Source organism: Mus musculus, chromosome X (genome assembly GCF_000001635.26).
Source record: "Mus musculus strain C57BL/6J chromosome X, GRCm38.p6 C57BL/6J".
NCBI classification, from domain to species: Eukaryota; Metazoa; Chordata; class Mammalia; order Rodentia; family Muridae; genus Mus; species Mus musculus.
Genome location: NC_000086.7, coordinates 99,031,629 through 99,044,778, shown reverse-complemented (window position 1 = coordinate 99,044,778; position 13,150 = coordinate 99,031,629). Strand labels below are relative to the sequence as shown.

Genomic DNA, 13,150 nt, shown 5'->3' with positions numbered 1-13,150 from the left:
TATACCTGGCTGCAGATGTCCTGTGCTCCCATTCCAATCTGTAGTCTCCAAAATGGATTTTTTTTTAAAATGTCAATACATATGGGGGGAGCAAGAGGTGGCAGAGGAGTGATTATGAGCAAAGTACAACAGCATGCATGTATGGAAATACTATAGTGGCATTCATTATTTTGCTCATTAACTAAAAATTAATAAAGATAAGACTGAAGGCCAGTTTGGCCCTCTTGGTAACCCCCTTTCTTTTGCTCCTCTGCTCCAGCCTTGAACATATTAAGGCCATCATCTTTACAAGACTCGTTGTCCCTTCCTTTGCATCCACACAAGGTGCATAGCCACTGTGCCATCTTTACATCTTCAGATATCATCTCCTGGCAGCCTCTCCTGAAGGCAGAAGCTCAGACGTACACAGAGGCCTGGCATTCTTCAAAGATCCCTTAGCACTGTGGAATGAGGGTAAGCGACCAGGGGCAAACAGCCTCTGTTCAGTATGGCATCTCTCAGCAATAACTATAGAGGTTCAAGGAACAGAAATTCCAAGTCGGGAACCTGGGCGAAAAGAAAGACCAACACTCTGAAGTAAGGACCAACACCAGCTACCCAGCGAAATGGCAGCTACAACTTCAGGATAAAAACTTTATCTCCACCTCTCCCACTCGACCACTCACCTAGACACCACTTGTGCCTTGGGCTGCTCACCTCCAGTCCCCCAAGAAAGAAATGTCTCCCTTTCATTCCAAGAAGGGAAGGCTAGAGGAAACCCAGACAGCAAGAATACTGATGGCACAGGCAGGGACTGAAACCCTCCGAGTGGGCGTGGGCGCTAGAACTGCAGCAGGAGTCAAGGTTTGAAAATAGCCCTGGGTGATTCATTACCCTCTTCTCCCAGGATTACTGGGTGCGCTGAGTGAGACCCAAGCAAACTAGGACACCAGTCAGTCCTTTGCCTGAATACCATGTCTAAGTGCAATCTCTGGGGTCCCCAAAGTGAGAAACCTGGTGTCTGGGGAAAAAAAAGTCCTGCCCCTCCTCACATTCAGTTTGCCATCTACCCCACAGTAGTTTTCCAGCTAATCTAGCTGCATAACCATCATAGGAGCCGCTGACTGCCTACCTCCAGTCACCCAAGTGTCTCAGAGACCATCTTTCTTTACTTACTGGTTTAAAAGACTGGGCCCAGGCACCAAGTTAGCCAGTATCAGAGCTGAAGAAACCGGGGTCCTTCTGATACAGAAATCTAGCTGCCAATTGAGATGCCATTGAAAACACTTGTCACTCAGGAAAGCATGACCCGCCTGAGGTCATAAGGACTGGCGGAACCCCGGTTTCCTGAGTGGTAATTCAGTGCTGAACTTGAGCAAGTGTTGGAAGAGACATTGAGACTACCCAAGTTAGAGCTCCCCCAAACTTCCATCTAATAGCCTTTCGTCTGAGCTTTTCTAATCTAAACTTCTGTGAGACCTCCTGGCAAACTGAGTCCCAGCGACTTATTCAGAAGTATTGATTAACTCGCTCTGCACAGCTACCCTGAGAACAGCTCACTCTCCGGAGTTGTCCAGGTGGGAAGGCAGTGAGGCAGGGGCCGACGGAAAAGTCCATGGGGCTGAAGCCTTCCTGGAAATGTCCCCCGAAGTAGAAGGAGGGCAGACTGGGCACCCCCGCCCAGCGCCCGCCGCCCACTGAGTCCCTGGGAAGGCCGCCGCGCCAGTTACGCCAGGGGTCCTCAGGCCACCAGACCAGCCGTTTGCGGGGCTCCTATGGGAGTGTGCAGCCGGCACAATCAGGGGTCTCTAAGTTTCTATAACTCTGAACCCCGCCCATAAGCAGAGGCAGCCCGGGCTACTTTCCTTCCTGTCTCTCGCGTCCTCAGCCCAGCGGAACTGCCAGGAGAGCAGAAGGGCTGGAGCGCCACAGCGGCTAAGCGGGATACTGGAGGTCAGGGCCCCAGTCTGCCTGGGTGTCCCCCTGACGTCGCCCCAACTCTTACTTGGCAGCCGCGTCCACACAGCGGCAAAGGGATAGGAGGCAAGCGCGGGCAGGGCTGCTCGAAGAAGACACGCGTGGAGCCAGGGGTAAAGGTGCGAGCCAGAATTGCAGCTATAGTAGCTGCTTAGCCGTTGTCAACTAGACTATGCTCGCCGCGCAGGTTCGGAGAGAGGGAGCATTCGCGAGTAAGCCGTAGTGGTGCTCCGCCCACCTACAGGTCCCCAGACCAATGAGGGCATAGTCCCGTCCCTCCCCAACCCGCCTCCTCCCCAAAAGCGGTCCAAATGGGGTGGGCGGGGCTCTGCCAGCCAGCTCCTCCAATGCCCTGAGCCTCTGCCTTTCCCTCAGGTCACTCAGCTGGAGGCAAAAACCCAGGGCCCAGGGCAGAGCTTTGAAAGAGCAGAGCTTGAAACAGTGAGATGGCCACGCTGACCTGTATTTATTGAGTTCTGAATGTGTCTGGCACTGCATGCAGGCTTCAAATCTAAATGCTACGTGCACAAGAGGGTTTAAGTGACTTGTCCAGGATAATTTATAGTAAGTCCAGGAGACTGCTTCTGTGAGATACATAGTTAGTAGTCGGAAGGAACTCCATAAATTTCCAGGAAGTTGTCATTCCCACGTTAATCAGGCACCAGCACTCTGCAACCTCCCTAGTACCTCTGTCCACTGCAGTCTAAACTCTATTTCCATATAGAAACACATGGAACTTAGGGCACCAAAGTTAATTCTAGCAGGAGAAGGCTTCCAGGAGTTCCGAAACCAAGTACCCCCAGAAAGTCTGTTCAAATTCAGTAAGAAATGGTGTTAATTGGTTTCTTCCTCACCTTGCCTGTGAAGTTTTCAGCATAAGTTGACAATCTTCATTTCATTGTTGAATTGAGTACTCGTATTTAGCCAGGGCTAGGAAGGAGTATGTAAGTTCTCAAGGCACTGCAACTATGCTTACAATGACAGAAAGTGAAGAGAGGCGTCTTACTCTGGGCTACTCAGCAAATCCACGGCAGGCCAAGACTTGTATACTGGTTATTTTCTCCATACCTAGTAGATGAATGGCATGGAGCTAAGGTCTTTAGACTACAGGGACAACATCCATCTCATTGGATTGCTAAAGTAGCCAACACAGCAGTTTCTTAAAGGTCACTAGAGGTGGTGACAGAACCAAGCATCCTGCCTCCGCTCTACCAGGCTAAACAAATGTTCCCACCTCCCTTCCTCACAAGAAGCAATGGAGTGTCATGGAAGCGAGGCAACTCCTAGTATGAACTCTCTGCTCTTCTCAACAGAAGGACAGCGACTGATAGCCTGTGACAATTTTTTTTCCAAAGTGAGCCATTTCACCACAAATCTTAAATGTGGTTGCAGCAGCCTGTGCACCTGAACTCACTCCACAAGCCAAAATCCACCAGGAGGCTGTACTACTTTTGATAGTAGGTAGGAAGCCTCTTTCCTGAGGCAGGGCTGAATATAATATTGCCAGCATGCTTCAGGGGCTGAGTTTTTAGCCGAATGTATATTGCTTATACACAATGTTAGAAAGACTTAGAAGTAGAAAACCTGCCATGACCCTATCTATTCCTAAGGACAGAAAACCATGTCAGAGCTGGTTCACTAGTGGGTGACAAAATGTTAAAGGTCACTAAGGGATAACCATGAAGAATTTTTAAGCATATGAATAATGCAAACCCCAATTTAACATTTAATAGATGTTATTTTTTAGACAAGATCTCTATATGAACCCAGGTTACCATCAAAGTAAAAAAAAAACAAAAGCCTCAATCTCCTAAATGTTACAGGTTTGTGCCACCACCTGTAATTTTGTAGATTGTTCTAATTGGATTAAGATAGTTTTGGTTCTGAAATACCAGTGTGTGTGTGTGTGTGTGTGTCTCCAGGTGCACATGTGTGAGTGGTTATATACAAGTGTGCACAGGTACGTGGAGACTAGTGAATAACTTCCGGTGTCACTCCATTCCTCAGGTGCCACCCACTTTATTTTCAGACAGGGTCTTTCAGTGGTCTGCGGCTGGCTGGCTAAAGTAAACAGGCTAAGCAGCAAGCCCTGGGGACTCCACTGATCTTCCCTTCCCCGGTGTTGGGATTATAAACCCACTACCATGCACAGCAGTTTTTATATGGGTTCTAGAATAGAACACTGGTCCTTCTGCCTATTACCAACTAAATCATTTTCCCAACCCCTCTTTTTTTTTTAATGCAATAAAACCAAAAAAACTGCAAAGGGTCAAAGCACAAAAAGTAACAAAAAAATCTAAAACAGCATGAAAAACTACAAAATCTAGAAACTGATGTAAATAAATACAGCCCCCGTTCTGCAGTGCCTGACAAGCATAGTGAAAACATAGTGTGTTGTTGCAACACACTCTGCCTTGAGAAGGCCACACCCACATTTTTGGTATGTACTGTCCTTTTTCTTTGCGTGCCTCTCTCTTTCCTAATGCCTGCACTTAACTACGTGATAAAATATTTTTCTTAATAAACACCAACAAAATGTTGCTGAATGAGTGAACACGATAATTAAGGGAAACTTTAGACCTAATATTTATAATGCATAGTCATGTCACTTTGAAATAGTTCAATGGTTATTTGGGGGGGGTCTTTTAAAAATAAATCTCCCTGTTTTGTCTTGAGACCTTCTGAAAGATATGAGTGTTTAACCCCTTCACAGGGGACGAGGTGGTTCGACAGCACTTCCAACAGTGCCAGCCTCTTCTTCCAGCCTCAGTCCATCCTGAGCAAGATGGAGATTCCATAATGGTACCCAGAAAGGATGGGGGAAATGGTGCCTTTTCACAGGACCAGACTCTCATAAGGTTGCAGGGAACTTGCCATGGTATTGTACAAAGAGAGAAATGGATCCTTGAGAGGGAAATAGGTTATACTCCAACTTGCTACACCCAGCACATGCCTCTCACACAGGGCTTCCACACATCCCTGCATGCCTCATTCAAGCCCACAAGAAAAACCGGATTCTTAGTGGACTTGGTGGGAGCCCACCAAGCTTCATGAAAGGGGCCTATTGCTCAAGTTTGCAGAACATGAAATAGTCATGGGTCATATAGATAACCATCACGAAGGCTCATGTCAATGGTTGTAGACTAAGCAGAGGCAGCAGTGGGAGGGATGTGAAAGGGAAGGTACACATGTGCCTCATTATTTTTTTTCTGTTCTGCCAACTGGGGATATAGAACAGAAATCTGAATCCTGAGAGCACAAAGACCCCTGTAGATGCACAGCCCAGGGTACCAGTATACCTATTCCCACATTGCCACTCTAGAGCATACTGAAAGGAGGGACTCCATGCTGACCAAGAATTCTTGGATACTGGAGAGGAAGGCTCAGGCTCCAGCAAGACAAGCTCAGGTCAGGAGGGATGTCAGGGGCTTCTGAACCTTGCCTGTACTCAAGGACACAAAAGTCCTCATTTCCTCAACTGCCCGTGCCAAGTAGCTTGTGGCTGACTCCTGGCATTAGAACAGGCCCCATTCTCCAGCAAACATGACCCCTGTCCTGGGCTTACTGGCCCATTTTAAAGGAGCCAGAGTCTAGCTGCTGTGGACAGATGGAGCATACATATTCTTCCATCTCTTAAGGGACTGCCACCTACCCCAAACCAATAGGTAGGTTATCTTCGACTGGGTTCCCGATGCTTGGTGAACCTGTCACAGGTATCTAGAACAGGATGTCTACCTAGCTATCATGTCCACATTTGCCCTGCTGGTCACAGTTTACAGAGAGGAGATGAACAAAGACAGGCCTACATCTAACACTACCCCCTTAACCAACCAACACACAGAGACACACAGAGAAAGAAAGACAGACACAGACTCACATTCCCCTCTTTGCCCCCCCCCCCCAACTCCCCACCATTAACATCCTGACCTGGCCTTCAGCCAGGGCTGAGGCTTTCCAGAGACTATCATCAACCTTGCCTTTCTGGAGCCACCATATCACTACAGGGAGGCAGGGACCAGTCCTCACACAAGAATGCCTAATCCAAACAGGTGGGTAGCCCAAGGCCAGGTCCCAGAGAATGTAGAGGAAGGGGCAACAGGCTCAGGGATGGTTTATATCTCTGAATCAACAGATCACCCCAGGAAACTAGTTCATAACACACACACACACACACACACACACACACACACACACACAAAAGACATCTGGATCAGATGCCAGGAATCCTTAACTCTGACCTTTGGTGGAGAAGCTGTGAGACCTGACAGACCGCCCTGCTGTCTCTGGATGTTACCGTCTCCATATATTCAGTCGAAGTCTGTCTGAGGATCTCAGAGAACCCTATGATTCAGCACTTCAAGTTCCATGATACAGCTACAGCAAGAAACCTGACAAAGCTGCCTATTTTCTCCCTATAATTTGAAGGAGAACAGGAGGGAATTCTAGGGGGAAAAAACAGGTATTGAGTGGAAATTTTAAATCCCCACAGAAATATTTTTCAGTGTTTAAAGGGACGAATGCCAGACACCTTAGCATACCCCTGGGGGTTCCAAAGAGAGCTTGGGATGAAGTTTTCAATTGACCAATGTCAGCTAAAAAGGTGCTGTCTTGGGGTGGTGGGCGGCAAGATAGCATCTAAGACACTGAATGAGAAGGGAGAGGCTAACCTTTGAAATTACAGAGGATGTCAGAACTACTATCTAGATGTTAAGATCAAGAGATATGGATTCCGAAAAGAAAACGGAAGGATAAAAGGACAGACTGACAAGGGAATGGTATAGGAAAAACACCACCTAGGGTTAGTCATACAGAGGGACAGGAAGGCAGGTAGGATAGTGCACTGTTTGACGCCAGAGGCAAAGTCTCAAAGGAAGCGATGGTAAAGGACATACTCTTTACAAATGTCAACTGTGTGTCTGTGGACAGATCATTGAGCAGATGCTGGTAGTGGAGTCCTTAGAGACCAGGCCTGATGGACAGTCTGGATGGGAGGATGGGACACCTATGAGATTAAGCAAAAGCTGGTTAGGAGTTAGAAGAAGCAGGAATGAAGAGTGGAAGACCTGGAAAAGGGACTCTCAGCCAGGGATTGAGTTTTAGATCAAAGGGACCCAGAGCTAAAAGAGGAAAGTGCACAGAACTTTCAGAGCCTTCAGGGAGGAAACCTGGTGCTGACACTCCCTCTGTCCAGGTCTGTTGGCCCCTCTGTCCACCTGGTTTCCAGTGTGACAAGTCCCACCTGGTGCCCTTCCCACCCTAGAGCATTCACATTCTAGGCTTCCTTCTGGGGCTGCCAGCTCTGTGCCTCTGCTGTAAGTCCTTGGGCACCCTGTCTCACCAAGAAGCTCCGAGGAGACCTGTAAGAGTGCAGGATGAGTTCTGGAAATGGAGGGACAACCAGACTGTGTTTGTTCTGCCCAACTAGCCATTGGTGAGGACTGGAAAGTTCCACGGCCCTACTTTGCTCAGGAATTTCATCTTCTATAACTCCTGGGCCTTCTTTGGGTACATCTACCCCACCACTCAAGTCACCCCATCACCACTGAAATGTCTCTCCTAGTTGGCCTTTTGTGCCTGACCTCCTATTTAAGAAGCAATTCACTACTACCGCTGGCTCTGGCTCCTGGCTAAGCAAAGCTTGAGGGGGCCTCGTTCGTTAGTCACAAATCAGCCCCTCCGCTTCCTATGTGTCTTACATCACACCATCCCAGTAGTGGCATGAGAGGAGACTTTGTACAACAGATAGACGCAGATAGTAATGGTGGTGGCTCTGCACATCGGAGTAAACTCTCTGACTCAGCATCCTCCACCTGTACTCTGTTTTCACACTAGCTACTCAGGATGCAATGAAGCCATTAATATCAACAAGGCCATGGTGGAATCCTAGTACCAAGAATCTCCTGGAGTTGAGGCAGTCTTTAGAGACTCACCTATACTACAAATGAAAAACTAAGGGCCAACAATACAAATGACTTGGCCATCCTTAAAGAAAGGACAATATCTTAATGTTGCAGGACAATCTGAGGATCTGGAAAAGCTTTGAACATGGCACCTGGGATGGAGTCCAGGCTCCGTAAAGAAGGATTGACTTCTCCAGGCCTCACTGAGAGACATAACAGCCTCCACTCGCTACAAGCAAACTTGTTTTCTTCAAGAGATGGTAGTGGGCCTAATTTAGTGGTTTTCAAATGAAGACAAGAAAATTGTCAGCTCTCAGACTTTGTCACTTCTATTCTAGTTCTCTTGATGGCCAACCAAGGGGCCAAGATTCTCATTCTGGCTCTTTGAGAACGGTGGCATAACCTGGGCCATAGCTCCAAGCTTCAGCTTCCTTGTTTGTAAAATAACAATGGGAATAGTCAAAGCAGTTTGTAAACAGAACATTGTTTGTGTAGCTTACTACTTACAAAGCAGGTTCCATATTCCCATTGTAACACAGGTCTCTCTCTCTCTCTCTCTCTCTCTCTCTCTCTCTCTCTCTCACACACACACACACACACACACACACACTCCACACCTTGTCCTTTAATTTAGGGGAATCAGTTCTATTTGTGAGTATAAGCTAGCCAGAGCAAGTCTGCAGTTGGCGGTTGCTGAGATCTGTGCTATCTCGTGAGGAGGCTGCCAGCACTGAAAAGGAATGAGAGGGTCACATTTTTTGTTTGTTTTTGTTTTTTATCTCTCCTCCCTGGGGAAATGGAAGCATGCAATAGGCTTTTTGACAAACTATTTACTGAGCAAATGAGTGTATTCTACAAGTGGGGGTGAGGATTTGCTCAAGGTCACATATTGAGCCTATTTCACAACTAAGAAATCTGACTTTGTGTCATCTTCCATTCAGCCATTCTACAGTACAGATTGTGTGTGTGTGTGTGTGTGTGTGTGTGTGTGTGTGTGTGTCTGTGTCCCTTTCCCAAATGATCATAAATCAACGAGGAGTCAGTTCTCTTCTTTCCTTACCTTCTGATCCATCATCAAATGTACTCTTGACTAGGACAGTTAGCTATTGGGATGGCACTTCTGTGCCAACTAGACATTGGGACTTCTGAGTTTCCAGCAGCCCCTGTCCTGACCCTAACACAGGGACAAGATCCTCTGGAGGAAAGGAAGGCCCCAGTCAACTTCCTTCAACCCCAGGAGTATCCTTTTTGCTCTCTGCTTAGGCAGGAGTGTGTAACACAGCCCCTGGGTGGCAGCAACTTAGGAGGAAGGGCAGCAGCAACCACTTCCTATCTCGCAAAGGCATCTGCCTCCCTATCTGTCCCTCCCCTACTTCCCGAGTTCTGCTGCCACCATGGGCCAGAACAGTAAAAAGAAAGGACTCCAAAGATTTGCTTCAAAACCCAGAACTTTGGGCTAGAAAGACCACTGAGGTAATTTGTTCCCTCCCTACGAAAGGACTGCCAGCATTTGCATCAAGAAAGTATCTTATCTAGCCCCTTACAGTGTCAAAGCATCCTGCCCACAAAATGGACACATTGCCAACAATGTCACTGTGAATTGCTATACAAAAACAAACAAACAACAAACAAAGAAATAGGATTGTTGTTTTGAGACAGGATCTTTATATGGACCCTAGGTTGGCCTTGAACTAGCAGCAATTCTCCTGCTTCAGAGTCCTGAGTACTAGGATTACAGGTGGGAGCTACCACACTTGGCAAGAAAAGATTTAATAAAAGCTAAAGTATAGCCAGCACCAGCTCTGTACTGGTCATTGTTCAGGTGCATTCAAAGTAATATTTAATGTTTACAAAGACACACTCATGTACATATTTTAGTATTTATCATCCTCAACATCACCCTCACCTTGCCCATGAGGAAACGACAGAGACTGAACTCTCACATCCAGTCGGTAAGCAGCAACAACAGAAGTCGAAGCCGGATTGCTATTTTCACCTACGTAATGGTGAGGCTCACACTTCTGAGTTGCTGTAACTTTTTGCATTCATCTAACCCTAGGGGTGGAAGGGAAGAATGCTGAAGATGTAACCTGAAGCTTCTATTCGAAGTAGGGAATGCCTTTGAAGTCCCTGCTCTTATCTTAAACATCCTTTAGAATTTTCCAGTTGACATCAGTATACATCCTTGTTGGTGTTTTCTTCTTTACGCCTTTAAATTGGTTTAGCACCAGAGGAAGATGACTAACTTTGGTCTCACGGATTCTGATGCTCCCATACCACCGCTTTGTATCCTAGGAATTCCAGACACTGGAAGTAGGATAGGCCCTCAGGCAACCAGAATAGCTAACATTTGTGGAGCGCTTATGGTAGGGAACCAACATTCTGGGCATTATTTTTCATATAATCTTTATAATTCATATAGTGATTATTTATTTGTTTGCTTGCTTGTCTTTGAGACTAGATCTCACATTTTAGCCCAAGCTGGGCTGGAACTTACTGCATAACCCAGGCTTATCTCAAACACATGGCAAGCCTCCTGCTACAATCTCCTGGGTTTACAGAGGCTCGCTTCTGTACCTGGTTCTACTTATGAGAAAAGTGCCGCACAGCAAATTTTGTAGTAGTTTGCCCAAGGTCACAATTTGGACTGTCAACTCTGGCTATTAACTACTATACATCCTGGCTCTCAGGCCACACAAGAGCTTTTCTTGTGGAGGTGGGGGAGGGGTACTCCCTTCCACCACTCTTTCCACGGACAGTTGATTTGATCATTGACAAGCATTAAACATATCCCATTCAAGTGGGCAGATCCTTAGAGGTAGCAATGTGGTTTATTCTCCCTATCCCAAGGGTTAGATGATATATACGTGGCTGTTCCTCATTAACACTTGGCAACTATTTCAGGCCTCATTTGTTGTCTGATGGTTACAGCACTAGCTTTGCACACACACACACACACACACACACACACACACACACACACACACACACACACATACACACACACACACACTCACTCACGTCCTCTGCCAGTCTCCGTGCAAAACCCTAGCTTCAGAAATGCTGCCCATCACCTACAGGAACAAGTCCTTGGTTCTAAGGTTGGCATGCAAAGTGTTGCCTAAGCTCATACAGCCTTCCCAGAACACACTGTCCTGCATTAACTCTCCCAATGTGTTCCATGGGACCATCTCTCTCTCAGGAATGTTCATCTGATTTCCTTCTTATACCACAAACATTTACATGGTAAATTCCAAGGTGTCTGAAACCCTGCAGGTACTTTTTTTTTTTTTTTGAGTCAGAATTTCTCTGTGTACTCGTAGCCTACTTGGAATGTACCAGGTTGGCCTCAAACTCAGAGATCCATCTGCCTTTGCCTCCCAAGTGCTGGGACTAAAGGCATGTGCTACCATTGCCCAGCCCCTGCAAGTGTTGCTATCATCCCATTTTACAGGTGAAGAAACTGAGCTGCAATGATGCTGAAGTAGTTGCCCTGTGTACTGCATCTGGAAAAGTCTCACAACTCTTTTAAGGATCTCATATGGAAAGTATAAGTTATTACCTCTCTTTTAAAAAATTATGTGTAGGTGTGTGAACCTGCAAGAGTATATGTACCACATGTGCACCACATGTGTGCAAGAGCCTACAGAGGCCAAAAGAGAGGGTCTGATTCTCTGAAATTATAGTAAAAGGTGGTTGTAAGCGCCATGTCAGGTGCCATGACTGGAACTGAACCCCGGTCTTCTGTAAAAGCAGTAAGCTATCTTAACCACTGAGCCATCTCTCTAGCCCCACTCCTCCCTTTCTTGATTCGACAGCTCAGCAACATAAACAGTGGTTCCAAATGGAACTCGATTATCTATGTATCTTTCTGTCGAGTAAGAGTGAACTGTCTGAGGGTAGGGACTGCATTTTATCATTTATAGCATATCCATTGCTCAGGAAGTTGGTACTTGGCACAGAGTTGGTACTTAGGGAACATTTGTTGAAGGCTTGAGTGAGCGGTGATTGGAGGAGTGCCTGGGCAGGTAAGTAACAAGCCTGAAAGCAGCCTTAACAAATGGCAGAAAGCTTCAGGATGGTCTTTCCCTAGTGTTTGAAATGAAGGGGGCGTAAAAAAAACCTGAATAACCAAGCAGGGATTACAATGGCAGGTGGTAGTAAAGAAGACATTCATTCCTGTGATCGCACCAAAACCAGGGCCATAGTCTCAGTGTCACTCTAGCTGCGGAGGTATCTAGCTGGTCACAAAGGCCGGCAGTCCTGGGCTACTCTGGAAACTGTTAGCTTCTCTAGTGCCCTCTCAAAAGGCCCCATGGTCGCCTCCACACTTCAGTTCATATGGAAGTGATTGAAACCCCAGGGTGTCGGGGTTTGTTGGTTTTGGTCCGAAGTACTACGCTTTCAGTCGTGACCTTACCCTGTTCTCTCCTGGCTGGCCAAACACACTTTGTGGAAAAGGAAACAGGAGTTTGGGCACAACTCTGGCTTGAGTCCTGGCTATGCCACACAGTAGTTATATAACCTCTGGCAAATCACTAAACCTAAGATTCTTCACCCAGAAAGTGGATTTCTTTTTCTCCGGGCCTTAAGCCTTGAGAGAACAGGTGGGCAGGCGAGCATTTTGAGTGGAAAATGACCTGACGCAGATAAACTCGCAGGCTTGGTAACCCTACCAGTGGTGTGCTGTACCCTCCCAAAGGTGAGTCTCAGGCCTTCCACACACTTGCCCAGAATATCTATGACCCAATCCTAGACATTCAGTAACTTGGCTGGCCTGAAGTAAAAAGAAAGTCTCTGCAGTCAAACCTCCGATACGATTCTCAACCTGTGGGTTGTGTGTTGAAACCCCTGGGATGTGTGTGTGTGTGTTGCATATCAGATATTGTGTATATCAGATCTTTACATTAAAATTCATGACAGTAGCAACATTACAGTTATGAAGTAGCAATGAGGTACTTTTAGGGTTGGGGGGTCACCACGACATGAGAAGATGTAATAAAGGGTCAAGGCATGAGGAAGACTGAGAACTACTGTCTGAGGTGGTTATTGGCTAGGCAGCCACTGGGCATGTGGGTATACTGCTTCCCCACCCCACTCCCCGCAACTCCCCCAGTGCTGGAGAAAGTGCTAAGGACTGAAACTCTCAAGAAGCCTGGGAGGCAGACACTAGTTTCAACAGATACTATGTCATGTCACTCCTCGGAGCCTTCCTTGTTCAATACGGGAAATATAACCCGGGCTGTAGCTTAGTAGTCAGTGGTAGCCTACAGATCAACTAGCAAGCACTGAGG

General features: G+C 46.8%; 1 protein-coding gene across 7 annotated transcripts in view; it reads right to left on the bottom strand.

Moving 5' to 3' along the window:
- Stard8 (START domain containing 8) overlaps positions 1 to 13,150 on the bottom strand; it is a 71,796-nt gene that overhangs the window by 29,950 nt on the left and 28,696 nt on the right. Inside the window, exon 1 of one of the 7 annotated variants that reach the window (NM_199018.2) lies at positions 1,985 to 2,198. The exons of 2 other annotated variants lie outside the window; for them this stretch is intronic. Coding sequence is in view for 1 of the 5 variants with exons in the window: in XM_006527999.4 (XP_006528062.1) it covers positions 666 to 732 (67 nt within the window). In the remaining 4 variants the exon portion in view is untranslated. Of the gene's footprint in view, positions 1 to 665; positions 791 to 1,984; positions 2,199 to 13,150 lie in introns of those variants that run through there. 4 more of the 7 variants (XM_006528005.2, XM_030251326.1, XM_006528006.2 and 1 more) reach the window with 4 other exon arrangements.